The sequence below is a fragment of the Nesoenas mayeri genome (genome assembly GCF_963082525.1).
Source record: "Nesoenas mayeri genome assembly, chromosome: Z".
NCBI classification, from domain to species: Eukaryota; Metazoa; Chordata; class Aves; order Columbiformes; family Columbidae; genus Nesoenas; species Nesoenas mayeri.
The window spans coordinates 13,314,747-13,340,600 of NC_137542.1; the positions used below are offsets into that span (position 1 = coordinate 13,314,747).

At 46.4% G+C, this 25,854-nt stretch overlaps 2 protein-coding genes across 2 annotated transcripts in view; both read right to left on the bottom strand.

Moving 5' to 3' along the window:
* Window positions 1-1,298: 1,298 nt before the first annotated feature.
* CORO2A (coronin 2A) lies at window positions 1,299-21,045 on the bottom strand (the record flags this gene model as incomplete). The annotated part of the gene is made up of 11 exons (XM_080362695.1): window positions 1,299-1,430; window positions 2,807-3,078; window positions 3,383-3,473; window positions 4,568-4,680; window positions 6,483-6,579; window positions 6,924-7,028; window positions 8,740-8,856; window positions 9,524-9,703; window positions 10,263-10,412; window positions 15,411-15,527; window positions 20,845-21,045. 11 exons carry the CDS (start codon window positions 21,043-21,045, stop codon window positions 1,299-1,301), a joined length of 1,575 nt encoding a protein of 524 aa, XP_080218821.1.
* The window catches only part of B4GALT1 (beta-1,4-galactosyltransferase 1), a 202,947-nt gene continuing 195,621 nt past the window's right edge, over window positions 18,529-25,854 (bottom strand). The window contains exon 7 of the transcript XR_013923537.1: window positions 18,529-18,547. The gene's annotated coding sequence lies outside the window, so the exon portion shown is untranslated. The remainder of the gene's footprint in view (window positions 18,548-25,854) is intronic.

Here is a 25,854-nt window from a genome sequence, read left to right on the forward strand (position 1 = left end):
GCTCAGCAAAAAGATTGCTGAAGTCTTTGTGTGATTCTCATGTAAGAGTATTTATTGCCCGTGAGCTCCCTGCTGGCTATTGCTTTCAGGGATAACCAGAGGGGCATCTCACATGAGCACAGGCAGTGCATAGCCTTTAGTCCCCGTAATAAGGAGTCCGTTTGCAGGAATTTCTGACTATGGAGATATTTTTTTTTTCAGACTTTGGGAAATCATCACACTTCAGGGAACCAGCAGGGCATAGTATTGATTCCTCCATGTGTCACAACAGAGGTGCACAGTTACAAGCCAAACAGCAGCTGCTTGCTCTTCTTGGGTTTAAGACACCTCCACGAGCTCTGCATTTGGGACAAGGAAAAATATTCCCCCTGTAGTGTTGCTGCTGTGCTTGGCCCCTGGGGCAACGAACAATGCCCCACACCACAGGAACGAGTGAGAGCAAAGCCCCTGCTGCCAACACCACAGCTTTAAATGCTGTTCTCATTTGTCTGATGAGCACCACAGCTCCACAGCCTCCAGGTGACTGTGACTGGTCTTTGGCAGAAGGAGAGAAAGAAGGCCACCAGCTCAAAGGACCAGAGATCCCTGCTGGACTCTGCAGCTTCTCTGATGAGAACTAGCACACACCATCGCCCCTTTACAGTGGGACCTCCAAACAGCAACTCTCCTCTACCTATCACAACAGTACTGGCCCATGGCAGCCCCAGTGCGGCCTCCCACTCAGAGCAGGACTATCCCCAGCACCAGGTCAAGGCAGCCACGGCTTTGCCGAGCCACTGGGCTGCAGGCTGAGCTGCAAGATGAGAGGGCTGCATGACGATCACTTTGGAACTGGAGGAGCCTCTGAAGCTCAGCTGCAGAGTGATCTCCCGGCACAGGAGCGCAGCAGCCACAGGAGCCACTCTGCTGGGTCCAAGGGTGGGAAAAGAAGCTGGCAGCTGCCTTCAGTCTCTTGTCCTCTTGTCATGTCAAGGGGCAGCTAAACAGGTTGTTCCTGGAGCTTAACAGGTGGTTTCTCCAGCAGCAGAAGAGCAAGATTTTCCAAAGTCACTCACTAGCTATAGTGCATGAGCTTCTGACATGAGTGGGCAAGCAAGGGGAGCCTGAAGAAGCACAGCAATAACTGTCCATCAATAAGTCAGGTGATGATTAGGGAAATGTGACCACCACAAGCTAGGAAAGTCCATGCTGCCTGAAGCATCAATTTTTTCCCCCAGCATAAACTCTTGGAGGAGTTATCCACAGAACCGGAATCTGTTCAAGTTGCCAGGAGTACAAATAGCTGCAGGCCAGCACGCTCAGTACCTGCCTGTGTTCGTGCAGAGGTTTCTGAGCTCCAGCTCCATCTGCTTAATTTGGACATCTCTCTGGTTTACCATCTCACGTAGTCTACGAATTTCTTCCTGTTGCTGGTAAAACATCTGCAAAAGCTGTAAGAAAAGCCACAATTTACTTCATTTACACTACGAAAATACAGACTTAACTTGTCAAATGCCACCAGTCCTGTCACATCACTTCTGAGAGAAGCAGCATCTACACACTGAACATCCAGAGTGCTCCTGGCGTCCACGAGCCTAAACTATGAGTGCAGGTATTTCTCGGTATCATTTAGTAACACTACATCTGCTTAATTCAATGGAAAAGATCAGAAAAAATAACCCCATGCCACTGATGACTCAAAGAAAGCCTAGACACAGAATATTTGGAGTCCTAGACCCTAGTTGGAGTCGTAGTCCTAGTTCCTAGACCTGCCACATCTACTCTGACCTCAGGCAAGTCCTTTTACTTCTCTTTTCCTGTTGATTGTGCTCTGTCCTCTCCATTTGGGACTAGCACAGCCTTTCACTGTGCACAGGCTCCTTCTGTAACCTCAGGGCACCAGCTCAGAAACACGCAGAAGAATAATGCTTTTTCACGCCACGGGAAAATTCAGCTGTGGATACTCCTGCCCCATCAAGCTGCAGATGCTAAAATCTTGCAGAGCAAAAAAGGGGACCTGAGCACAGCTATGGGAAGGAAATCCTTCCAGGGTTCCTAAAAGCAAACAAGCTCCGTGTACTCAAAACTGTCTCTGAGCTGACAGTGATGGAAGATTTGCAAATCACCAGAGATCTAACGCTGAACAAGCTTTGGTTACTATACAGACAGTGGGATGGCCATGGCTGAAAACAGATCATGGAGTTGCCAGGACCTTTTATGGAGCCATTCCCAGGAGCAGGCTGTGACCAGCAGCCAGCATCAATGGCCCTGCACTCCAAAGTTGTCCCCCAGCTGTGAGCTGCCAAGGCAGAGCCAGCCCCTTTCCCATGTCAGGCTCCACAACACGGTTAGGGGCTTAAGACTACATGGATGCACCATGTGCCAAGGGAGCAGGGTACACCCGCTTCTTTCACAGGCATCCCATGCTGTCTCACCAGGCTCTCTGAGTGTGGCTCTCATAGGAGGGTACAAACCTGCATAAACTTCCTCCCCTTCTCCAGAGCCTGGAGGTCACAAGAACGCCCTTGTTCCCAGCCAGCCATTGGGCAGGCCTGCACCACAAGGATGCCTAAGAAAGCACGAATACTGATTGCTCCCTTCATTTCAGAACCCCTCAGCTGGGGTGCTGCTGGTGCACATTTTTTCCTCCCATTTGGCAGCCAGGGCAGGCAGAGCTTTTGTCCCCACAAAGAATGATGAGCTCACACCACCCCAAGTCTATAAAATAAACCCTGCACAGATTCTGTCACCATTTGAATAGCATCCTTTGCCAGCTGAATCTGTGCTTCCCCCAACAGCCCCAAGCCTTCACCCCAGACATTCACACCTCATTTTCAGTTTTTGGTGGTGGACACTCAAATATGTCAAAGCCATTGGAGAGCCACGTTCGCTCATTTTTCAGCAACTTCTCCTGCACTTCTGGCTGTTTTCTGCTGCCTTCAGCCCCACTTGGCTTCTGCACGTCCTCCAGTGGCATCCTTCCTCCCTGATCCTGCGGCTGGCTCAGATCAGTAGTTTTCATGAGTGGCTCTGGCTCAGGAAACTGTGGTAAGGAATTCACAGCTCCATAACCTGGTCTCAAGGACACCAAGAGGGGCCCTGGGGAGGGAGGCAGATAACAGGTTAGCACTCACAAACCCCACTGAGAAATCAGCTGTAAGCACTTCATTCAAACAATCTGTAGGTAAAAACATGGAGGCACCTGACTGAAGTGGCTTCCAGAGTTCGCAGCAGTGATTATTTTAGCCACCAAATTATTTTAGCTTCCAGCCATATTTTTTATGTCTCTCCTTTACCTTCCTTCCTCTTTCTCTGGCAGCTAACAGGCCAGAGAGTGAGTGGCAGCAGCAGCTTACCCAAGCCCTGGGGAGCTGGAGAGCTGGGCAGCTCAACATGTGCTGACCTTTGTTAATTCCATTCAGCCACTCTTGTGCTGTCAGCGCCGGTTTGTCTCCCGTGGTCAAGGGGTAGATGTCTTCCTGGTATGACTCCGACTGCAAGCAAACAAAAGTCCAAAGTTGCTGTGTCAGTGAGGTTTTGGCTTACAGTGACCACACTGGATTGTGATGGAGAAAAAAGTTTGTTCCACCTCAGCACAAGGAGTGTCATGAGCACTCACTGGCATGCACATAAAATCTTCTAACCTGTCCTGAGCCTCTCTCCTGCCCACCATAACTCAGAATTGCATATGAAGGCCTATTTTGATTTCTGCCAGTAAGACCTTTACACATCCAAACAACAGATTGGGGGAGGCTGGTGACATGGGTAACCCAGCTCTCCTGAGCTCTGTTCCTGAGGATGAAGAAGTACATATGAAGGATGGACACAAGTCACACATCATCAGCTGACAGAAACTGGCCAAGGAAATAACATTGGAGGAACATGCTTGACTAGTAGTTGCAATGAGCCTCTTTAAATTCAAGGCACTCGTACCTTCCAACATTTCTGAAAGTGTAGGGCATAGTGCTGACATTTACAACGTACCTTCGCTCACACAGTCACATGAGCTACCTTAGTTAGCTGCAGATTCATGACCCTGCTCATGGGCCATTCTCTAGCCACACCAGGTCTGAGACTTACTTCTACATCACTCTCTGTGCAATGGGTCATGTCTCACATGCTGCAGAAGAACTGTCTGTAACACACCTGAACCTACTGGGTGGAGACCTGGGAACCCATTGTTCCCTTTTTCCCAGGGTGATTCTTCTTCCTTCCACAAGGAGATTATCATGTCATCCAACATCACGCCAAACCCCTCTCACTGTTTCATCATTACATCAAACAAATGCCACCAACTGAGGAAGTTTACAGCAAGGTAGTTGACCTCACAGCCAAAGAGACCCCTTGTTGCACCCACATCTTGGTGAGCACATCTTAGAAAGCTGGCTGTTACACAGAGACCTAACTCAAGAGTTACACAGCCAGGGTTTGTTTGTAGGACTGCCCCATAAACTGACCGACTTTGTCCCTCAGATGAGGAGAGACAAAATCCCTTGTACTACCCACTTTCCTCCCCCATAGAGTAACAGAGGGAAGTCACTGCCCTTTTCTGCACTGATATTTGTCCCAGACATGAACATGAACTTACCCGTCGAGGCACAATCATGGAGATGGGCTCAATCATGCTCTTAGTTGGAATCAGCTTGTAGAAACGGAAGATCTCACAAGCTGACACTTCAAGGCCTCTCTTTGGCATCATTCCTGGTGGGGTAGCAGGAAAGAAACAGGGTATAAATCTCCCTAGGAAACTTAATGTCATCTGCCATGGAAAAACAACACTAAACAACAAAAGAAGTCACAGCATCAGCTCCAGAACAGAGTGGTCTGAAATCTGCAACCAAAACTGGCCCAGTGGCACAAATGACAAGACAATTTTTTTTTTTCTGTCAGGCCACAGAGTTACACACAAGGTCTGTGGTTCTTGTGCTAAGCCTCCTGTTCCTTATTCATTCTCACAAGCTGCAAATAGAGCTACCATGACTGAGCAGAACTGATAGATGATACCATAGGATTTGGCTACCAGGATCAGCAAGAAGGGAGTTCAGGACACCTAGACACCAGAATAGCCATATGGGCCAGGATGAAAATCCTTCTCAGTATCCTCCCCTCAACTCTGTCCCGAAGCAGAAGAGAGTATGAGAAGGGTGTGGACATCTACTCTGTCAGAAAGCACCCTTTGTGTTTCAGGGACTGGCTAAGCCCCACAAGGTCTTTAAGTACCTGTCAACCTCAGTGGATTTCTCTTCCGCAAGATTACAACCACATCAATTCCCTTAACAAGAAGATTGCCTCTCCTTGGAAACCTTGCTTCATGGTGTTCTACAGAAGCTTTGTTTTCTTCTAATAAAAAATGACTTCATTAAATAGTAGATTCAACATGAAGGACTGTTTTTCCTTACGTTATGTATTCATCTAAATGTGAATCTATACTCCACTTCTCTACATTGTATTTTGTTTTGGCAGTATTGGGAAGGAAGCTCTTGTGCAATAGCCTTAGCAGAATTTTTGATCAGCAGAACAGATCAGGTAAGGCAAGGAGATTTGATTCACTCAGGCTTTTTAAAAACACTTGTATACTTCCTTTTTCATGGAAGACTTTTAAAGAGACTATGACACTAAAATCAGGATGTTGTACATTGGAAGGATTAATAGAGCTGAATAATGGAGAGATCTTCCAGTTAAGTTTTAAGTGATTTATTCCTTTTCAGTAACAGTTTTTTGAAGGAGACCTGCAGGCACAAAATCTAATGCTGCTAAATATCAGTACCAATGTCTTGGAAGAATAAGAGTGTCCATAGGTAGTGTGGAGCAGTGGCAAATGGTCCTAAAAACACATCAGTCTACAGAAGAATATGGCTTACCTGGTAGACTGGAAGGTTCAAGAAAGGGCTACCAATAAGGTCTGAGGCTGAAAGTCAAACTCTGTAGCTTGAATGAGTTAAACAGCGGGTAGTATGTGGACAGGTTAATAAGGAAGGGTCTCCAACAAAGGAGAGATAGACCGACTGTGATTAGGGTATCTCTAAACGAGAAATGCCAGTACATGAGAAAGTAGGCAAGTGATTAGAGTGAAGGCATTAAGACATGGTGCACCCATTACCAGAGATATCAAAGAGTGGAAACAATGTCAACAGTGTTCAATGTCAAAAATCTTGGGGCAGATTCATTAGGGGCAAGGAACATCCTCCACCTTTAAATCCAGACTATCCTCCCTTCCACCTTGACCAGGTGTGTGAGAAGGGATGCAGCACTGATTAATAAAGTTGCCCGACCCATACTTTGCTGGTCAGAAGGGACTCCTCCAAGCTGTGACTTTGTAAAGCCACCTATGATACATAGGTAAGCTGGACCAAGCTGACTGTTGTGCACCTGTAAACCTGGGTGGAGACTGGAATCTGACCCACTCTTTCCTAAATTATGTTTTGGATAGTCCTGGACTCTGATAGCCTCAAAACAAAGAAGCCATCATCTTCTTGAAACGTTAGACACATGCTGCCACTCACCAATTCCCTTCTGTGGTAAATGAGAACGATATTCCATCAGGTAGTTCAGATATGGTTTCTCAGGGCTTATCTCATAGTATCGTATATTTCCATCACCCTAAATGCAAAGAAAATTAACATAAGCCATACCCTGCTGTTCAGCATGAGGTCATGAGATGAATGTCTGGTCCCAGAAGCCATGACGGGTCAAGAACAAACCAAATATTTACCCTCACGTTCCATTGTGGAAAGGTTTGGGCTCTGCAGCATACCTCCCCCAGAGCAAACATGGTATGTCTGCAGTGAAAAGTGTGGCCTGATGCTGCAGCACTAGGCCCCATGCCATCAGCCCATATCCCTAGGTTGAGGTGCTTCAGGAGCATCTTTGACTTCAGTCTGATGCAACATAGGCCAGGAGAAGAATGAGACAGGCCAGCATTTGCTGATGTGGAAAGCACTTACCTTTCCTACCACATAAAGCATGTGTGTGTCTGAGTCGTAGAAGGGAAACAGAAGTCCCGAGGAGCCATCTAGATCCTCCTCCAGTAAAGGCACGGAAAGGTCATTCTGGGCAGGACACAGGAAAAACAGTTGTGATCACTTGTCAGTCACCTCAAGCCAAGGGACACCTTACCTGAACCCCACCTGGCAGCAGCACAGGAGCACAGCTGTATAATGATCCTAGGTCACAGCCAGCTGCCTGGAGCAGACGGCAATGCACAGGCTTCTTCAAAGCTCTGTGAGCGGGAAATAGGTGCTCTGTCACTGGGTCTTGATTGAGGTCAGCACCCCAGGACATCAGTTCCTATCACTAGAACATCTCAGGCACTTCACAGTGGGTAAATATGATAAGAAACACCACCTGCCTCTGCATGGGCTGCCAGATTCAGGGAGATGGAGGGGACTTTGGGGCATATCTGCATCACACACTCATGTTCCCTTTCTACGTCTAGTGAAGGCAGTACCACCACAATAGTGCACCACCCACCACAAGATCAACCCACATCAGCCAAGCAGCCTCCACCCTGCACAGTGGAAAGGTGACCATTGCAAGGGCAAAAGCTCCCATCAGCCTTTTGCAGGTAAGCCATGTAGTAGCACATAGCACAGCAGTCCACACACAGGCTGGCATGCCTTACACAGAGCTATCGCAGTACTGCTGAAGGGATAAATGTTGGGAGGACCACCAGAGCGGCAGAGTATGGTGTCCCATGGCTGCCATTGTGGCTATTGCCAAATAAATATGTATTTAGCATACGGTTAATACATATTTTGTCCTGCAGAACTGTCCTGCTGCAGGCTCCAGAAACCCAGAGTTTCTGTTTAGATGCACTAATGACATAAGTAGATGTGAACATCAGAAAGATGCCTGCTGGGCAGCTTCTGTGCCAATGTCTGTCCCTAAGGAGACTGCACACACCTGGCCTCATGGGCCTTCCCACTGTGTTCTCAAACTACATGTGCCCAGCTCCTCCAGCAGCTCCGAACCCCTGATGTGAGACCCATGGTGTGTCAGAGCACTGCTCATCTTTGTAAGAAAGCCTTCAGACAGCCGCACAGTGATTTGCCTCTCACATGTGCAAAGAAACTGTGTCCAACCACAGCGAAATCACAAGTCAAACTTGGTCTGCCAGCTTTGTCTGGCACAAAAAGTGACAGCACAACAAAGAGGCAGAAGATTGTGTTGCAAGGTGGTTAGCATGGATGGACAAAGTGAGATGCTGACAAAGGAAAAGCATCTCACTGCACATGAGACACATACAGGAGGGTCAGGTTTTGTAAGGCTAGCAGCAGCCATGATAGGAGACCATGTCTTGGAAGTGACCAATAAGTGCTATCTTAGTACTCTGTCAGGAATTATCAGTAATCAAAAACAAGTCACAAGTTTTTCTCCACTGAGGGCTTCACCGAGGAGGCTGTATCTAGAGCTTATTTCTCTTTCCAGTACCAGTAACAATTTGCCACTAAGAGCTGCCTTTAAGTCAGACACACGGTGATAACCCAAAGGTCCTTTGAATTATTTCTTCCCAGGCTGGGCACAGCATTCTTTTTGTTCTGGTGGATTTCTGTGCTGAAAGCTTCAAGAGCTTCTTCAGACACTCATACTCAGTTAACAGTGTTATAGCAGTAAGGTCTGTCACACATTAAGAAATAATTTAGCGGCAATGCAGAAGTGATCTGTCATAAACCAATTTTTAGGTATTTGGCAGCTGGAAAAGTTGAAGTGACAGCAAAAGGGAGAAAACTGAAGCCGGTTAAGATTGCTGGTTCAACTCACTTGATCCCATAATGCAATTTGTCTATTATTCCACCGAGATGTTCCAGTAGAGAACAGCTTTTTCATGTTTCCAAGGAATAAGACTTTATTGACTCTGTGAGACTTGTAGCTGGCTTCCTATAGGAAGAAAAAGGACACTGCATAAGAAACGGCACCCGTTGCATAGCTACATTTCATATTACATGAGACCTCTGATTCAGTCACATCTGAAAGCTCTGCTCAGCCCAGATCAACTACTGCAAGCAGTATTTCACAGGGATCCAAGAAAAGTCCCCTAAGCTCTTCAGCAGCATTCCTAAAAGCCCAGTCAATATCTCCAACTATTGATTCACATATCTGAAAGAGGGCAACGCCATTCATGGTAGGGAAGACGTTTCTATATACAAAAATCTGTGCAAACACCTACGAAATGCAGTCAGCTTCACCTTACCAGCAGATACAAAGTATAGGCAACAAAAACAACCCTGGCAGTGGGACAAATGTCCGCTTGCATTCACCTGTCCACCTGATCTCTACAAGCCCTCCCAAGGCATCACTCAGAGGGCTGCAGGAGGGAGCTATGTAAACAGTGTGCTTCAGGAAGGGTTTCAGGGAGCATGGTAGCAAGATGCAGAAACCCTATTTTCAACAATGGCAGCAAGTGTTCCATGAAATACTACCATCTGGTGCCTTGGGCAATGCAGGGCACAGGTGTATCTTCTCCAGTGGCAATGAACCTACCCAAAAGGTGAAACACTCCAAGGGGTAAGATCAGCTGGATCACAAACCTCTGAACCCAACCTACTTGTAGGACTGTTCCTGCACGAGGGTCTATCAGTCGTATCTTTCTGTCCCTGCAGGCTGTGGCAAGGAGACTGCCATCTGTGTTGAATGACATGGAGAGGACCACATCTTTGTGAGCATCAAGGATCTTCACTGGGTTTGAGATGACAGCCTCCTTGTTGTCAAGGTTCCAGATCATGATCTGAGGCAAAAGAACAAAAAAAATCAGCCCTCTGCTGCCTGAACAACCAGGGAATTTGTATACGTGTTCACTTCTTCCTCTCTTCTCTACATATATAGGTCTTACAATAATAACTGGTTGCTCTCCAGCATTTAAAATACTCTTAATTCCTAGTACTTACAGCATATATCAGGGACACAGTGTCTGCTCAGAATGTCCAATATTCAAATTTCCTTTGGAACTACATTTTATACATAAAAATGGCCAGCATCAGTGCAGATATTTGAAATAGCACAAGAACGAAGCCAAACAAAAAAGTGCACGACAATACATATTATACCCAATCCAGTAAAGGAGAAGGGCTGAGTAGACTGAAATTCATCAAAAGACTGGAAAATTACCAATTGCTTTTGAACTTGCAGCAATGTCTTTTTGTTTTTGCAGTCACCATGGAATTTCTGACTGAAGAAGGCTTCTGAACTCTTTAGTATTATCTTACAGCTTGAAATTAAAACAAATTTCAAAAGGCCCTGCCAAACAGGTTGTCCCAGGATGAGAGTTCTACAGAGAACAGACCCACCTTGTAGTCATAGCCAGAGCTGAAGAGGATGTTATTAGCAGTGGGATGCCATTCAATGAGGCCCACTCTTCGAACATGCCCAAGAAGTTCCTTGTTCGGATTGGTAATGTTTTTTGTTAGCAAGTGCCTGGGGATGTCCCATATTTTAACCTGCATGGTACAAAATGGGTACCAGTGAGATTCCTGAGCAAGAAGCCAATTCGGAAGTTACTAAAAACTATTATTCCCTTGGTATTATTATTCCTTTGGTAGTGAACAGGAATGCTGCTACCTTTATTGAATACCAGTCCTTTAAACCGGTATCTTTACTTTTCTGTGGGCCTGAATACTCCTCTTTAACCTCTATCCTTAGCCAGCAGTTTTACCAGATAGTTTAATCTTCGCAATCTAATCCTTACACCTGGCCAAGCTGTCAGAACAATTGTGAAGTGTTATTCCCAAGGAGAAGAAGAAAACCACAGATATTGCAGACCTTGCCTCCTAGCAAACTTTGATCAGGAACAAGCAAATCTGAAATAAACTTCAACAAAGGCTCCCAGAATATATTTATAGCAATGACTGATCCAAACAGTCATCCACTCAATGCTACCTGGTAAAAGAACTGCAAACTTCCCTGGTCAGATGACAGTTGTAGTACTGTTTGTTCCATAACAAATGGCACCAGTGCTAAACACTTTGCAAATGACACAGCCATTTATCAAAGTACACAGAAGCCCACCCAGGTGGCCACACAGCAGGCATCTTGAGTAGAGAGACTGGGCAACACGGCACTGAAGTTGCTCAACACTGGGAGTGTGCTGTCCCATAACACGTTAACCTGCAGCATGAAGACAAAAATCCTCTGTCCTCCTAGAGTGGAAGGAAACAGTAGAGGAAACCTGCAAAAGGGGTTGAACCAATGCAGGGAAGGGAAAAAAAAAAAAAAACAAACACCCAAACTTTCTCACACTAACTCTAAAAGCACAAGTATTTAGGATTCTAACAGATGATTAACCATTTTGTTCAATGAAAATGACTATGTTTGTCATAACCTTTCTAGGACTTAGCCTAAAGCAAAAGGGAAAGGCTCTTCAAATCAGATAATTTATGGAAATAAGCTACACCTGCTCAAGTCTCCCACTGTTTGACTGATGAGGATCATGCCTCTCTATGCCCTCATGCCTCTCTATGCCCAAGAAGGACAAATGCTGGGACCCGCTGAGAAAGATCATGAGCACTCTTCTTAACACTGTTTAGCCCACTGGGGAATCAAGTCCATCAGAAACCTACGGACTATGGGGTCCAGTAGCCTCCAGATGAACTTCTACAGTGGTAACAGAAAGCATCACACCCTACAGCTTCAACAGCCATCACTAAAGGAATGGAGCTGAGAGAGCAGGGAAAGGAAAAAACAGATTATGTTCACCCTAAGAAGAACTGCCTAAAATGAACCGTTCACTCCCCATGCTATGACATGATGGGTGGTAAATGCAGGCTGGAATCTCAGGATGCATTAAATGGCAGAAATTGCCAGTGCTTAGTATGCAGAAGAAGCAGGTGTTGAAGCCAGACTTGCCAGGCCAAGCAGAAACAATCCACAAGCTGTCTGCCCTGCTGTATCTTGAAGAAAACCTGACAAAGCAAAGTAAAAGGCACAGAGTTGCCCCTCTACCCATGGAGGAGAAGATCTTCAGTAAGCTGAATTCGTACACGCTTGATGATTTGTCAAAAGAAACGAAAGGGGTAAGAGGATAAGCCCTCTCCCCATCCTGTTCAAACTCTCAGCCCCTGGCCACTTGCACTGGCCTCAGCCTCAGCTGACTGAAGCAGCAGTGGGAACTGGAAAGGGCATCGGATGTTCACAGAAATTATCCATCCCCTCCCATGCCCAAAAGTACCACCCTACATGCTTCAGCTACACACCACAAAAGATTGCTGTGGTATCACCAGGGCAAGCTCCAGAAAGACTGACTAATGGCCACAAAAACTCTGAGGAATGTGGATGATGGGAGATTTCCACCGTCTTCACAGAAGCTTGCAACCTTCCTCAGAAGCACCAGGGAGATCCAGTCCTGTAAGAGCAATCATATACATCTTTGCACACAATCCAGAACAGTGGCTAATTCTAATGCTGAGAAATGGCAGAGAGAACTCAAGCTTTTAATAACAGACTTCAAGGAAGGCTTTGGCTCTCATGTCTAGCCCAAAGGAAGTGGCAGACACCTCTGAGACCCCAAAAACTTCCTCAGACTTCTCTTAGGACAGAGAAAGTGTTGCTGTTGAGGTTTCCTACATTATGCCCAATCTGACCTCTCCAGTACAGGCCAGGACAAGTAAGACAGATGTTGACCCCATGGAGGGAGTCCAACAGCGGCCACTAAGATAAGGAGGTGACAGGAGCACAGCAAACCTGAAGGGAGTTGGAAATAAAACCATTTGTTCAGCTCAGGAGTGAGAAGGCAAAGGTGACCTCTTCTGGCTGCCCTTCGACTACCTTGCAGGAAGGCACAGAGAAGACAGAGCCAGACTCTTTGTAGGTGAACAAGGAGATTACCAAAGGCAATAGACACAAATGTCACTATGGGTACTCCCTGGAGATCAGAGGAGCCCTATTTTCCCCAGAAAGGTACTCAGTCCCTGGAGGAAGGGCCCAGAGAGGCCATGGGATCTGTAGCCATGGAGATCTTCCCAACTCATCTAGACAAGGGTTGGAACGACATGATTCAACTGGCCTGCTTTGAGCAGGACTTGGACTAAGTGACCTCCACATGCCTAGCTACAAGGTACCAGGAAAGACAGTCATACTAAGAAACATACCTGCTGTCCTCACTGCTTAGCAGGGAGGGAAGAGGTGTCCCAACACCGTGTCACCGTGCAGGGGACCCCTAAGATCCCATTTCCTGTTGCCAGGGTGATGATGGTAGGGTAGTACCAAAAACAAGAGAGTACAGTCACAAACAGCAAGACTTCTTAGAACAACTTTTGGTGCTCAGAACAGTGACAAACCAAGTGTTTCCATTATTTAGCCTAGAGAATGATCCAGTGCCAAGGTTCAGTAGGAAACTGGAAAAGAAAGCTGGTAGAGAGCAGCCCTTCTGCATGGATCCCGGGGTCTTGGTGGACAATGGAATAAATATGACCCAGCAGTATGTCCTGTCAGGGATGAAAGTTAGCAACGTCCTAGTCTGGAACAACAAGAAGATAGTCACTAGATTGGAAGTGTCAAACCCATTTTCACCATGGGCCACATCAGCCTTGTGGTTGCCTTCAGAGGGTCGAATGTAATTTTAGGACTGTATAAATGTAACTTCTCCTACATTTATACAGTCCTAAAATTACATCTGGCCTTTTGAAGGCAACTGTAAAGTTGATATGGCCCCCAGTGAAAATGAGTTTGACAGCCCTGCACAAGATCATAGGAAGCAACAAGCAATTTTCCCCTTTACTCAGGAATCTTTAAAACAACATCTGGAACACTTCATCCAGTTTTGCACATCCCCATGCCAGAAAAATGATGATAAACTTTGGTAAGTCCGGTGGAGGCCACCCGGATACTCAAGAGACTGCGGCATTTGTCCTGCGAAGAGAGGCTGAGAGACACAGGGCTTGCTCAGCCTGGAGAAGAGACAGCTTCAGGGAGAACCAAAAGAAGCCTTCAATACTTGCAACACTACTAAGAAAACAGAGCCAGGCTCTGTCTGTAAGTACAGAGTGTGAGGATGTGGTACAGTAGTCACTAACTACACTGGGGAGGTTCTGACTGCATATAAGGAAAAGTTGCCCATGGGAGTGGCAAAGAACAGGAACAGGTTGCCCAGAGAGGTGGTGAAACTTCCATCCTTAGAAGTTTTCAAGATTCAGCTCCATGGACCTGCACAGGATGTGGAGGTAGAGATGGTCCAAGCTCCCTTTCAACACAAATGGTTCCGTGATTCTGTAACTGCAGCAGAAAACTTCAAAGCCTGTGCTCCTCATCTGAGGCTCAAAAGAGCAGTCGTGGTGGTGCCTTCCTGCCACAAGTCCCATCTGAGACAATGAGAAAACCTGGCAAACGGGTTTGCAGATAAAATAAAACGCCCTGAGACAGCCCAGGAACTGAAAGGAGCCTTCAAAAGAGACATGAATATCCAAAGAAGCAAAGGCAAATTACTAAATAGGAAGGACAATTCCAAGAGCCTAGATTTCCAATTCAAGAGTGATTTTTTGGCAGACATGAAATGGCAGAGGATGTGCACCAAGCTGAAGCTGAAGCACATGACAAAAGAAACCTCTCTGATGCTGTGTGGCAGAGCATGATCATGCACAGTGAGAGAAAATACATATGGGATCTCTGGAAAAGAGCACAGCGGTTAGTCAGATGCCCTCACTATCACAGAAGTCAACATCACACTTGTGACAGGACGTGGAAAGCAACCTCTCAGTGGGTACATAAGGGCTAAACTGTCCCTTGCAAACATGAACTGCATCTTTCAATTTCTAATAACTAGTCTGCACCTAGACTGAAATAAAATATGTGACTGCATCTTAATTATACTAAATACAGCCAAACTACCTACTGCCTAAAACTTAAGCCTGATATTATTTATTCAATATCTATTTATAGGTTTGCATTAAGATGAACCTTTGCATCTATGGAGACTTTCTGTGGTTTCAGTAGGAAAATGCTCATTTCATTCATGCCTTTTGCAGAGCAGTATGACACAGATTCCTCAGCTACCCCACAACTGATCAATGTGACTTAACAGAGTAACTGAGTGCAGGAACAAGCTCAAACCTGCGCTGCAGGAAATTAATCTGAAATAGCTGTTCCAGATTACATTGTGTAGAAGCTTTTATTCTACAATAAAGAGTTTCATAGTGATTAAACTTCAATAGTTATTCTATTTAAAATTCATATTCTGTTTTTCTCATGCAAACAGACCCAAAAAGATGTAAGCCCCCACAAAACATATCTTCCTCCTCACGCTGACTTCAGCACATCATCCAGAAGGGATCACACAAGTTTGACCTCAGGAGAAAGACAGGAATCTTAGTCTTGTCTGATATTTTTGAATGAGTATACATATGCTTTCACATCTGATCCATGGACCTTTTGCTTTCTCTTTTATTTCTTTCCCCAAAAAGCACATAAGCCGGGTAATAACACAGAGCACGAGCTGGTAAACTTACTGTGGCATCTTCTGAACACGACGCTATTACAAAGTCATTGAATGGGTTCCACTTGATGTCGAGAACATTCCCTTTGTGCCCGCATATTTTGGGATAATGTGGGTCAAGCTTGCCTGTCTGGAAGAAAACAAACATCATCAAACACGAAGTGAGCTATGGAATTACAGGACATTTTCAAGGAAGATCCAAGCCAGTTCCAGCAAGAAACCTCTTTGTGCTTGTTATGCTCCAAACACCCTGGATGTTCTCTATCTGTAGAGAATGGGTTTTTGCTGGCCCTGCAAGGCAAGTCTTGATTATATCAATGAAAAGAAAGAAAAGAAGTGCTCCTGCCTTCTTAGGTACACACTGCAGCCAGGAAATCTGTACACATGCAGCAGTAGAGACTGTTGAAGTTAGGAGCAAATATTTGGTTCAGACAGCAGAATGAAATGTAGACTGGAAGCACTTATGAATGAGTTGAATCTTCCACATTTTTTAAAGGTCTTGGGGAAAAAAAAAAAAAAAAAAAAAAAAAAGAAGAAAAAAGAACCACCACACACAAAATGCACTAAGGCGTATTGAAAGCCTTATGCCACATGGGGGCTGTGTTGCATCAGGATAAACCCACAATGCCGTCACCGTCTCTGCTACAAAGTCAGGTCAGTGTATTTACTAGGTGCTAGAAAAGGTGCTAGGGAATTTATTAACATTGAATCAGCACTTGCTTCCCCCTGTCAGGAGCAGAAGTGAGAGGAGCTCCAGGAACCACCTTGCATCCCAGACATCTGTCCAAGAGCAAAATTGAGCTGCCTAAGGAGAGAGACATGGTGGCAGGCTGGTGATGCTCACCTGCTTACTTCCATTGCTTCTGGAAGAAGCATGAACCCCTCCTGGAAAGCAGACACTTCCATTGTCTCCAGGAGAAGACCTCTCCAGAGGTGGGCCTTAAGAGTGCACAGCAGAAGGGAATCAATATTGGCCACAAAATGGATGTGGCTACAATGTAAGTTTCCCAGCCTTGGAAATTTGTACAGTTTTGAATGCAGAACATGACATGACATGTAACTATTCTGGCTTCACTGGAAAGCTTGTCACATAGACTGGGACTAACCTGCTCTAAACTTGAACACCCAGAGGGCTTTGAAATGTAAAAGACCTTGGTTTTTTAGACTTGGTTTTTTAGACTTTAGGTCTAAAACAATTCCCTTTTATAGCACCAACAATACAAAGTGACTTGGGAAGGCAGAAGACAGATAAAAGGCCTTTAATAAGAAGCATTCCCCCGCCCACAGTGTCCTTTTGTAGGCTTTAGGGCTTGGTTTCAAGCTGGCAACTCAATGGGCTGGGCAGCCAGTTTCATAGGGATCACTTGATCCCTCTGGGAACTCCATCCCCTCCCAGAGCTGGCTGCCCATCCCCTCCCCACTTCATTTGGGAGACTCCCAGGCTGTCCTGAGCCTGCTCTGCCTGACCCATCCTGCAAGGCTCTCCTACTCCCATGTCTCCAGCAGGCCCAGCTGGCCCCAGAATGGAGCCCTTGTTCTCCCAGCCACCAGTCCCACCTGCTCCAGTGCAACCCTGCAGCCCTGGGACAGACCAGGACCCACAACACAGGGAACTCCAGGCTGCCAGCAAGCGTTAAGTGACAGGTAGGGCTGATGGTCTCAGATGCACATCTGCACGTGCAAGTGAAACTCTCCTTCTGTCTTGTGCTGGGGGAAATTTTGTTTCACAGATCAAAAACTATTTCAGTAACTTGATGTCTTATCATTCATGCAGAGGTACCCAGCTTCCATTTATTTGCAGAGCATGAAAATGAGTTGTTTTTTTTTTTTTTTAAAGTAGCCAAACAGGGAGTTCCTTGACAAATGAGACAGCTATGAAAACTCTCCCAGCAGATTTGTACAGGGTAGATTACCATGAGACGCGTCAGCCTCACTTCTCAGGTGTTCTCCAAAGGCACTAACATATCTCATCATCACATCATGGCACTGCACTCATATATGGCATCAGTCAGGTAAGGCCTTAGGGGTCATCACAGGTTTCGTTTCATAGTCTTTGTCCCCAGAGAGAAGGGAGCAGGGTTTGTGTATAGGAGGTCTACATGACCACAGATGTCCTCCTTTTCACACCTGGTGCTAGCACATTGAAATACTGGAGACTGCAAAGGCTTAGACACAACTATCTCCCTGTTCCTTGGGACTTTGTTCTCATTTTGCTGCCTCTTCACTTTATGCTGCAAAGGAAGAGACAGATGCAGTCTCAACCATGTCTGGTCATCAACAAAGGAAAGAGGCAGGCCTTTGTTGTTCAAAGGAAGGCCATACTACTGCCCTCAGAGTCCAGCTCTTTCCTTGGCATGTGGTGCTTGCAGTGCATGCACTTCCCCAACACATCTGTGTCAGACACCAGTCTACACCCAGGCCACACTGTGAGAAAGCCGCTCATCTGCCAGTTAATGTCATTGAGCTTGTGTCTCCTAAGACTTGCAAGATTTACAAAGGACTCTGTTTCAGAGCTCTTTCTCTACATAACCTCTGCTGCTCCCAACCCTAACTCACCCCCAGGTTCTCAAAGAAGAATGGTGCAGAAGGCAAGAAGCAGTATTTATCCATGGAGACAAGAGAGAACTCTGTGTCCATGACTCAGCAGGAGAGGAGCACAACAAACGAGGAAGCACAGTGAAACACAGCAAGGTTGAGCTTATATTTGAGCACATCCTGAGGCAGGCAGCCCCTCCAGTAGTGCATGCGGAATGAACTCAAAAAAGCATAGAAGGGGCAAGACCAGCTCCCCAGGCTGTTCATCCTCCCCAGAAAGTGCAGCCCTCCCTGTCCTGGCTACCATCTCCCACTTTTGCTGAATGTGATGTCTTGGCTCTTGGGCTTTTCTTCCATACTGTGACATGCTTGGGATGTAACAAAAGTAACCACAGACCAGATGTCCATCATTAGAGGGCAATACTGTCCCAGGCACACATCTCCAGACTAGGCTGCCTTTGGTGCCCTGGCAGCCAGGGCCACAAGCCAAGAGCACAGTACACTCTCTTCCATGTGTCACCATCACAGGAGGTAGCAGCCACAAACACCACCTCCAGGAGCATAAGTTGAAAGTTTCAAGCAGTTTGGAAGCGTATAATGAAAAAAAAAAAGCAACTGGTATTGCAGCCCCCAGACTGAGAGAACCCCCTTCTGTGAGTGGCTGAGGCTGCTCTCCCCCCAGCATGGGTGAGGAACAGGTATTCAGAGAACAGCAGTACAAAACACAGCACATAGAGATCCTTTCCCTGATCCACCAAAGGTGAATCCCCAGGGGACTTCCTGAACTAAACCATCCATAACTCCATCCTGGTTTGAACCCCTTAATTCTTCCAGAGCAGTGAGCTCCACATCTGAACTGCAGAAGCATTCACATCTGCTGCTAACAGTCTGCTCCCTAGTCTCCAGGATCCCCTTCACCACACAAATGAAGAAGAATCACTTCTTACACCTCTTCCCACTCTCTTCACAGTTTTATGCATCTCATTCATCTGTCTTTTTTTCCCAGACTGATTGAGGGCTAACCTACAAAGTCTTTCCTCATATGAAAGCAGTTCTACATTTTCATTAATGTACTTTAATTATGCTTTTCTGCATCTCCTAGTTCTACCATGCCCTTGACTTCCGCTAGCAGTATTTCAGATCTGGGTGGAGTATGTGAGCAGGTGTTAAGAATGGAAGAATTGCTACAAAGACTAGCCAACTTGAGAAGAGGTGAGAAGACAGAAGAATTAATAGTAAGCAGTGGAAGTACCTTCAGCTCATTTTGCCAACACTTTGAGAGCTGTGTCCCACCCTCTGTCCCAGAGTCATCAGCTGCCTGCTTACAGATGCAGCTCGGTGATAAAGACAAGTTCTTCAACCTCAACACATCATGGCAGAGGGGAGAGAAGTCACTCAGTCAAGAAAAACAGGGTAGTGGTTAATTTTACATGGACTGTCTCTGAAGAGCACCAGAGTCAAAGGAGCTGAGTAAAGAAAGAATAGAACGGCCAGAAACTGTGCTAGGTTCTTCAAGCATAGCCAGTTCACTTTCATCCTTAGCAAATACACACTGAAAAAGTGGCATTGCAATAACCATCAATTAACTTCTAATTGAAGGCTGAACTTTTGCCTTTCATCTCTTCTGTCTTGATTCCAGAGAGCTCATAATCTCATATCGAAGTTAATTCATATTACTGCATGCCTAATTTTTCTGAAGCAATAAACATCAGACAGACAGCTTTTCCCTCTCATCAGATCCCTAAGCCATCAAAACCCTTGAACATGGGATTCTGTTTCTGAAAGGGAAGTTTTTCCAGCACCAGTGCTTGAAGCTTAAGAGCTTCATTGCCTGACATCAGTGTCTCCATTATTTCTCTGTCGAGGTTTGATTGTGGCATGACAATAAACCATGGCAGATGTATTGTTAACCCTCTCTGCCCCTGCTTCTCCATTCAGCCCCTCCCTCTCCCCGCTTCCCACTAAGGACAGGAAATCGGAAGGGAAAGAAGAACAGAGAGAAGAGAGCTGGAAAAATTAAAAATGTTTTACTAATGCTACTAATAAGAATAGAGAAAATAACACAAAATATACAGAACAAATCTTGAAAGTCCCAGCAACTGCTGGGCCAGCACCTGAAGTCCTGGACTGGACTCTACAGCCAACCGGAGCTGGATTCAGTCTGTCACTAGGCCTCAGTTCACAGGGATGACTTGCAAGGTCCTCTCCTAATGTCAGCCATGAGGAAAACAGGGACAAGATTCTCGTGATCTCCCACTTTCATATGAAGTATCACATGAATGGGATGGAATACTTCAGTTGGTCAGTTTTTTGGTCACCTGTTTCTCGTTGCCCCTCTCACGAGATGTGCATCCATTCTCAAATTCTTATCAATGACTTTGCATACCATCGCTATGTCTACCAAAAAATGTATCTGGCTTTTCAGAGAAAATGCAACTAATAGGAAGGCTTTAGCTGACAGGCAGATTCACTAAAAGAGAAACGTATTTTTAACAAAACCAGGACATTCTCAAAGGAGAAGGTAGACCAAAACATACCATATTATCCTTTGTTCACAGCTGAAGCCATACTACTAAAGCAACTCTGAGTTTTTGCCCTCTGTGTCTACTAACTGGTTTTTTATTCACAACTGTCCCAGGAAACAAACACCAGAACAGCACAGCTCCTGCTGATTATACAAGAAAGGCAAATGAGATATGAAATAAAAGGGAGTGCTAAAAACCTGCAAGCAGCAATGTAAGACATAAGTATACACATCCCGGCTATCACCTGCCAGGGCATTTGGGGTCTCTTCCATCATTTTGCAGTTCAGACAATAGCATCAATTAAATATCCTGTCCACAAGCTAGCTCCCTGGAAAGCCTGGCTCTCCTCCAGCCTCTGGAAAGCTGGCTCTCCTTGGTGGAGCTCACCTGGTGGATGGGAATGACAAGGAAAGCACCGCCGCCTGCGCATTCAGTCACCACTGCAATGAAGTGGGGGTTCACAGCACAGAAGTGGTTGTCGTGGACATTGTGGGTGATGGGCACACAGTCATAGCATTTCTCCTTGCTGGCAGGTTTGCCATACACATGGCGGAACTTGGAGCTGCGGTATTGCGGGTGCCACGACATCTGCAGGGGAAGAAACACAAAGTCCCATGACACAATGACCAAATATGCCAGCAGGGGTCACAGAGCCCCACTCCCTCTCCCCAGCACAGACTCACCCTCCCCATTTGGGCTCCTTGTACCAACCCTCAGCCAGCAAGCAGCAGCCATGTTTCTCTCTGCTGGTCCTCACCCCTTCTGCATGACCCACCTCCGCACCCTTTGCCCACCTCCGATGGACAGAAGACAGTGCAGGAGAGAAGACAGCCCTCTGCATTGCCAGCCAGTTGGGCTGTGCATGCACCCGTAGTCCTTGTCACTGAGGTAGTGACACAGCAGCAAGTTGAAGAAGAGATGAATCCCAGTAGCACAGAGCTCAGGAAGCATGAAAGATACAATATCTAGGTGAGGAAAGCCTGAAAGATGACGAGTGAATGAGCCAGTCTGGATGCATGCTTCATTTAGACCTCAGGTGGTTCAGGACCAAAAATCAGTCTAAATTTTGCTCACATGAAGGGAAAAAAAAAAGAGGTTTGACAGACCATACAAATAGTTACAGTCGCCAGTTGTCTTCTCCTGCACTGATAACCATGTTCTGCATGTCTTGTTTGTAACTGCACCACAGCTGTCTGACAGACAGCATTTTAAATGGTGTATAAATGAGAAAATAAAGCATGCTAAACACAAGAATCCCTTCCCACAAAGAGCTTAATGGAACTGATGCTACTGATTTCAAATAGGAAACTGTCCATATTGGACAGAAAAGGCAATTCAGACTATTAACTCCTGCACTTTCCACAAGATCTGGACAGTAGAAGGCACATGACAGGGATGATAAGATCCTGCTGCCCAAAGGAAAAGAAATGCAGATCAGCCAAGAAAGTTATGGATAAAAGAGAGCCCCACACAATCAGCTGGAAGTATGGGCAAAGACTGGGAGAGGTTTTGCCACATATTTATGCCTTTAATGTGCATTGGGTGAACGGTATCATCAGTGATGCTGGATCAGTGATACTCCAGTTTGAGACAGGAACCCAACCAAGCACCTTTTGAGTTACAGCAAGACTTAAATTGCTCACTCAGGTGGGTTAGCATTTTAAGGGAAGCATGTACTCAATGGCAAGAAGCCAAGTGCATCACTACCTGACAAGCAGGGGTCTAAGCAATTCTAAACCAAAATGTCCTTATTGCTGGCATGGTATTGCACCCTCCTAGAATGACTGCTAAATGTTAGAAAGACTTATTGCTTGATCCTGGGCAAACTGGAGCTTTACAAGCACTCATCAACACAGAGATCCACAAAGCTCACATCCCATGTCACACTGGAAAATCTGGGCTGTGAATAGTGGAAGGACACAAGTTCTGTCCCAGTCCCTGCCTCCTCCCAATCTACTGGCACAGCTCAGAGCCAACCCCACCTTGGAAAAACACACATGCTTGTAAAAAAATCAGTCCTGGCAGATCACTGGTTGCTTTTAGAGTCATTTTTATTGCTCACTTTTGCCCTGGTATGTTTTATCTATGTTAACCCTGCATTTGTCCGTATTCTTAGCTGAATATATTATTTGTGCAACAAACACCAGGTGCAAATTATTTCTAACACAGTAAAGGATAACTATCCCAAATAAAAATGAAGAAATGCAAGTTACTTGAATACCAAAGCAGTGATCCTGTGAAGCTAACCTTGGAAGAAGGGATGTTCACAGGCAGAAATACAGCTGAGGTTATATGCAATTGTTTAGGTCCCCGAAGAGTCCCAGAGGCGCAGCATTCTCAAACAACTTCACACTCATTACAGCTTGAGTGGTAAGGTTTACTCACACCAAACAACAACGACAACAACAACCACAAAAAACACAAACAAAAAATTTGTATTGTCTGGATACAACAGTTCCTCCTTAGAGCAGGAATTTTATATTCGCAAAAAGAAAACAATTACCTGCTGTCATGTTTTAACCCAAGCTAGCAACATAACCATGATAGCAAATCGCTCACTCCCCACCCCCCTCCCTCTGCCCCACACCACCCAAACAGGAGAGAAAGTCGAAAGGAAAGGGAGAAACCTGGATTGAGATAAACACAGTGTAATAAAATAATAAAATACTGATACACTACTAGTGTGTGTGTGTGTGTGTGTGTGTGTGTGTGTGTGTGTATGAGAAATGGAATATAAAATAAAAGTTACTCAATGCAATTCCTCACGAACTCCGTCCACACCGAGCAACCAGTCCCAGTAAGCAGCACCTGATTCCAACAGCCGATGCCAGAGAGAAAAAAGATGAAAAAGGCAGAAGGCCCAGAGGCTTCTGCAAAACGGCAGGATGGCAAGAGGCTGAAATAAAGATACTCCAAAACAAAACTCCCCAGAACACGTCTCTGTTCCAGCTCTGGCAAAGAGTGAAAGCAAGAAGAGACAGAGAGAGAGTGGAAGATCCCGACTCTCCTTAAATATGAAGCATGACACTAGTGGGATGGAATATTCTCATTGATCAGTCTGGATGTCAGTCAAGCTCTGCCCCATCCATGTTCCCCTTCCTCGACACCTCACACCTGTTGCCAGAGCACTCAGAATGTTCTTGGCTCTCAGACCAGAGCAATTGAAAACATTAACTGAATTCAAACAACAACTGTGCTAGCTACAGAAAAGAAAGGTTTCTAACTGCATGAAGAAGACACCAAGCAGGTCCCCAGTGCAGTCTGTCTTAAGCAGCTTGCCCAGATTTGCCCTTCCACTGCTATCAGGGCAACATAGGCACCAGCCACAGGCCACTGGTAGCCCATTTCCATCAACAGTCCTAGCCCAGCCTCTTTGCTCAGCTCCTGTGCTTGCAGAGGGCAGAAGGGGCTCCCCAGTCTACAGCTATGGGTCTCTTCCTTGTTTTCTTCATAAAGCAGCAGGTTTTCCAGTCACTTCTGCTCCTCTTCCCTCTACTTTCCTGGAAGAAAGGGGTTGGTTTATTCACTCTTCATTTGGTACTTCAACCATCTTGATCAGCCTTCTCTCTTCGTCCTGCTAGACGCGATGCCATATTTGTTTCTGGCAGAGACAAACTGACTGAGCACCATGTCCATTCTCCAGGGCTGAAGATGGTGCAGAGAGACTGGCCAGAGGGAAGAGAGGCATCTCCGCTCCTTCCTCGCAACAAGGAGAGCAGAAAGCATCATGGTGAAGGCAGACCTAGGCAAAAATTGCCATGGCCAGGCAAGGGGAGGAAGTGTGGTTCCAGCATCTCCCATCCAGGACTCAGAGAACCTTTTCTGGTGCAGCTGGCAAAAAGCTGGGCTTGACTTCTTCCACGGGTGTCAGAGAAGGCAGCTCTCAGAATACTGTGTGAGAGTAAAGGGTCTCCTCAGCTTACAAGTGCAAGGAAGTGCCAGTTTCTGATGTACCCCCTCTCAGAAGGAGCTGCAGTGCAGCCTGAAGTGTCATGACATGTCTGCAAAAGTGTAAGATGCCACTTCTGAACACGGCTGCAGTGAGACACACAGAGAGCCAAGCAGCAGCCCAGATAGAGAAGCTGGAAAGAGCTTGTCTGGGAAAAACACTTCTCTAAAGGGCTGCTCTGGAGCAGCTCCCCAGTGCCTCTTTAAGAAGAACAATATGATGTTATCTGCTGCATCCCTGTACCAGGAAGAGATAACTGGTCTTTCATCTTTTGTCTTCCATCGCTGCAAGACTGTCAGGTCCTCAAAACAGCTTCCTCACAGCATGGTAACAGCTTTCTGGTAGCAAGCAGAGATGGCTGCCTGGGCCACCAGCAGTGTTTCCCACCATTCACTCTTGGAGGGAAGACCACCTTGAATCTTTCTCCATCTTGGATGACTCCTGCAGCAGAGCAGCTCTCAGCTTCTCCATAAGGAGCTAATTTCATATCAAACCCGTCCACCCAAGCCATGTCACACTGACACATTTCCAAGTTCATCTCATGCTTTCCATGTCCCACTCTTGCGTACCACTCCAGCATTAGGAGATAGGTCCTCACTACTGGGGGCAAGGGGCTGGGGGGGATGCAGCATTGTCAGAGCTGACTCCATGGGCCAAAGAGAGATAGCTGCAAAGTCCTCCCTAGAACAGGAGGCAGTGGCACCTCCAGGGGATCCCCCTCTCCCTCATCTTTCTGTGGCAAGCAGGAGACCCTGGTGTGCAAGTAACTTTCCTCAGTTCTTACAAAGCTGATGAGGCTCTGGCTGTACTTTTCACCTACCCATCCACATTCAAGGCCCCACCACACTGCAGGACCTTCTCACCAACCTCCTCCTGTGTGACCAGGGCTAGGCTTCCACTTCCAGAAGAAAAGGGAGCTGGACAAGGAGATCCTCACAGTGGCAGGGCTACATCTGGTTCCTCTTCACTCACAGCAGCAGGCAGAGCCCTGGGCATCCATTACCTCCTTGAGCCCATCCTGGGGTGGTGGGATTGTGGCAGAATGCAAACCCTCCTCTCTCCTCCCGCTCCTGCAGTATGGAAGGAGTAGGCACATCTCCCTCTCTCTCTGCTGCTTGAGGCTGACAGCTTCTTTTGTTTGGCCCCAGAGCCCCCTGGCCAGGGCCATTAGGAGAAGGGAGTGCCGAGGCGCCAGTGAGCCGCTGGGCACCTGCGGCCAGTGTGGGGGATGTTTGGAGGCTTCAGGAGCACCCACAGCCAGTGTGGGGGTGCAGAGAAGCTTCTAGAATGCCTACAGTCAGATCTGATCAGGCATCATAAAAACGGGACTCTCGTCGAGACTCCGCCCATTGTTGCGGGTCTCTCGGAGCATGAGCGAGATGCTGCCCCCGAGCCCCACCCCGCCCGGGATGGAGACTGCGCTTGCCGTGCCGCCACGGTGTGAGTAA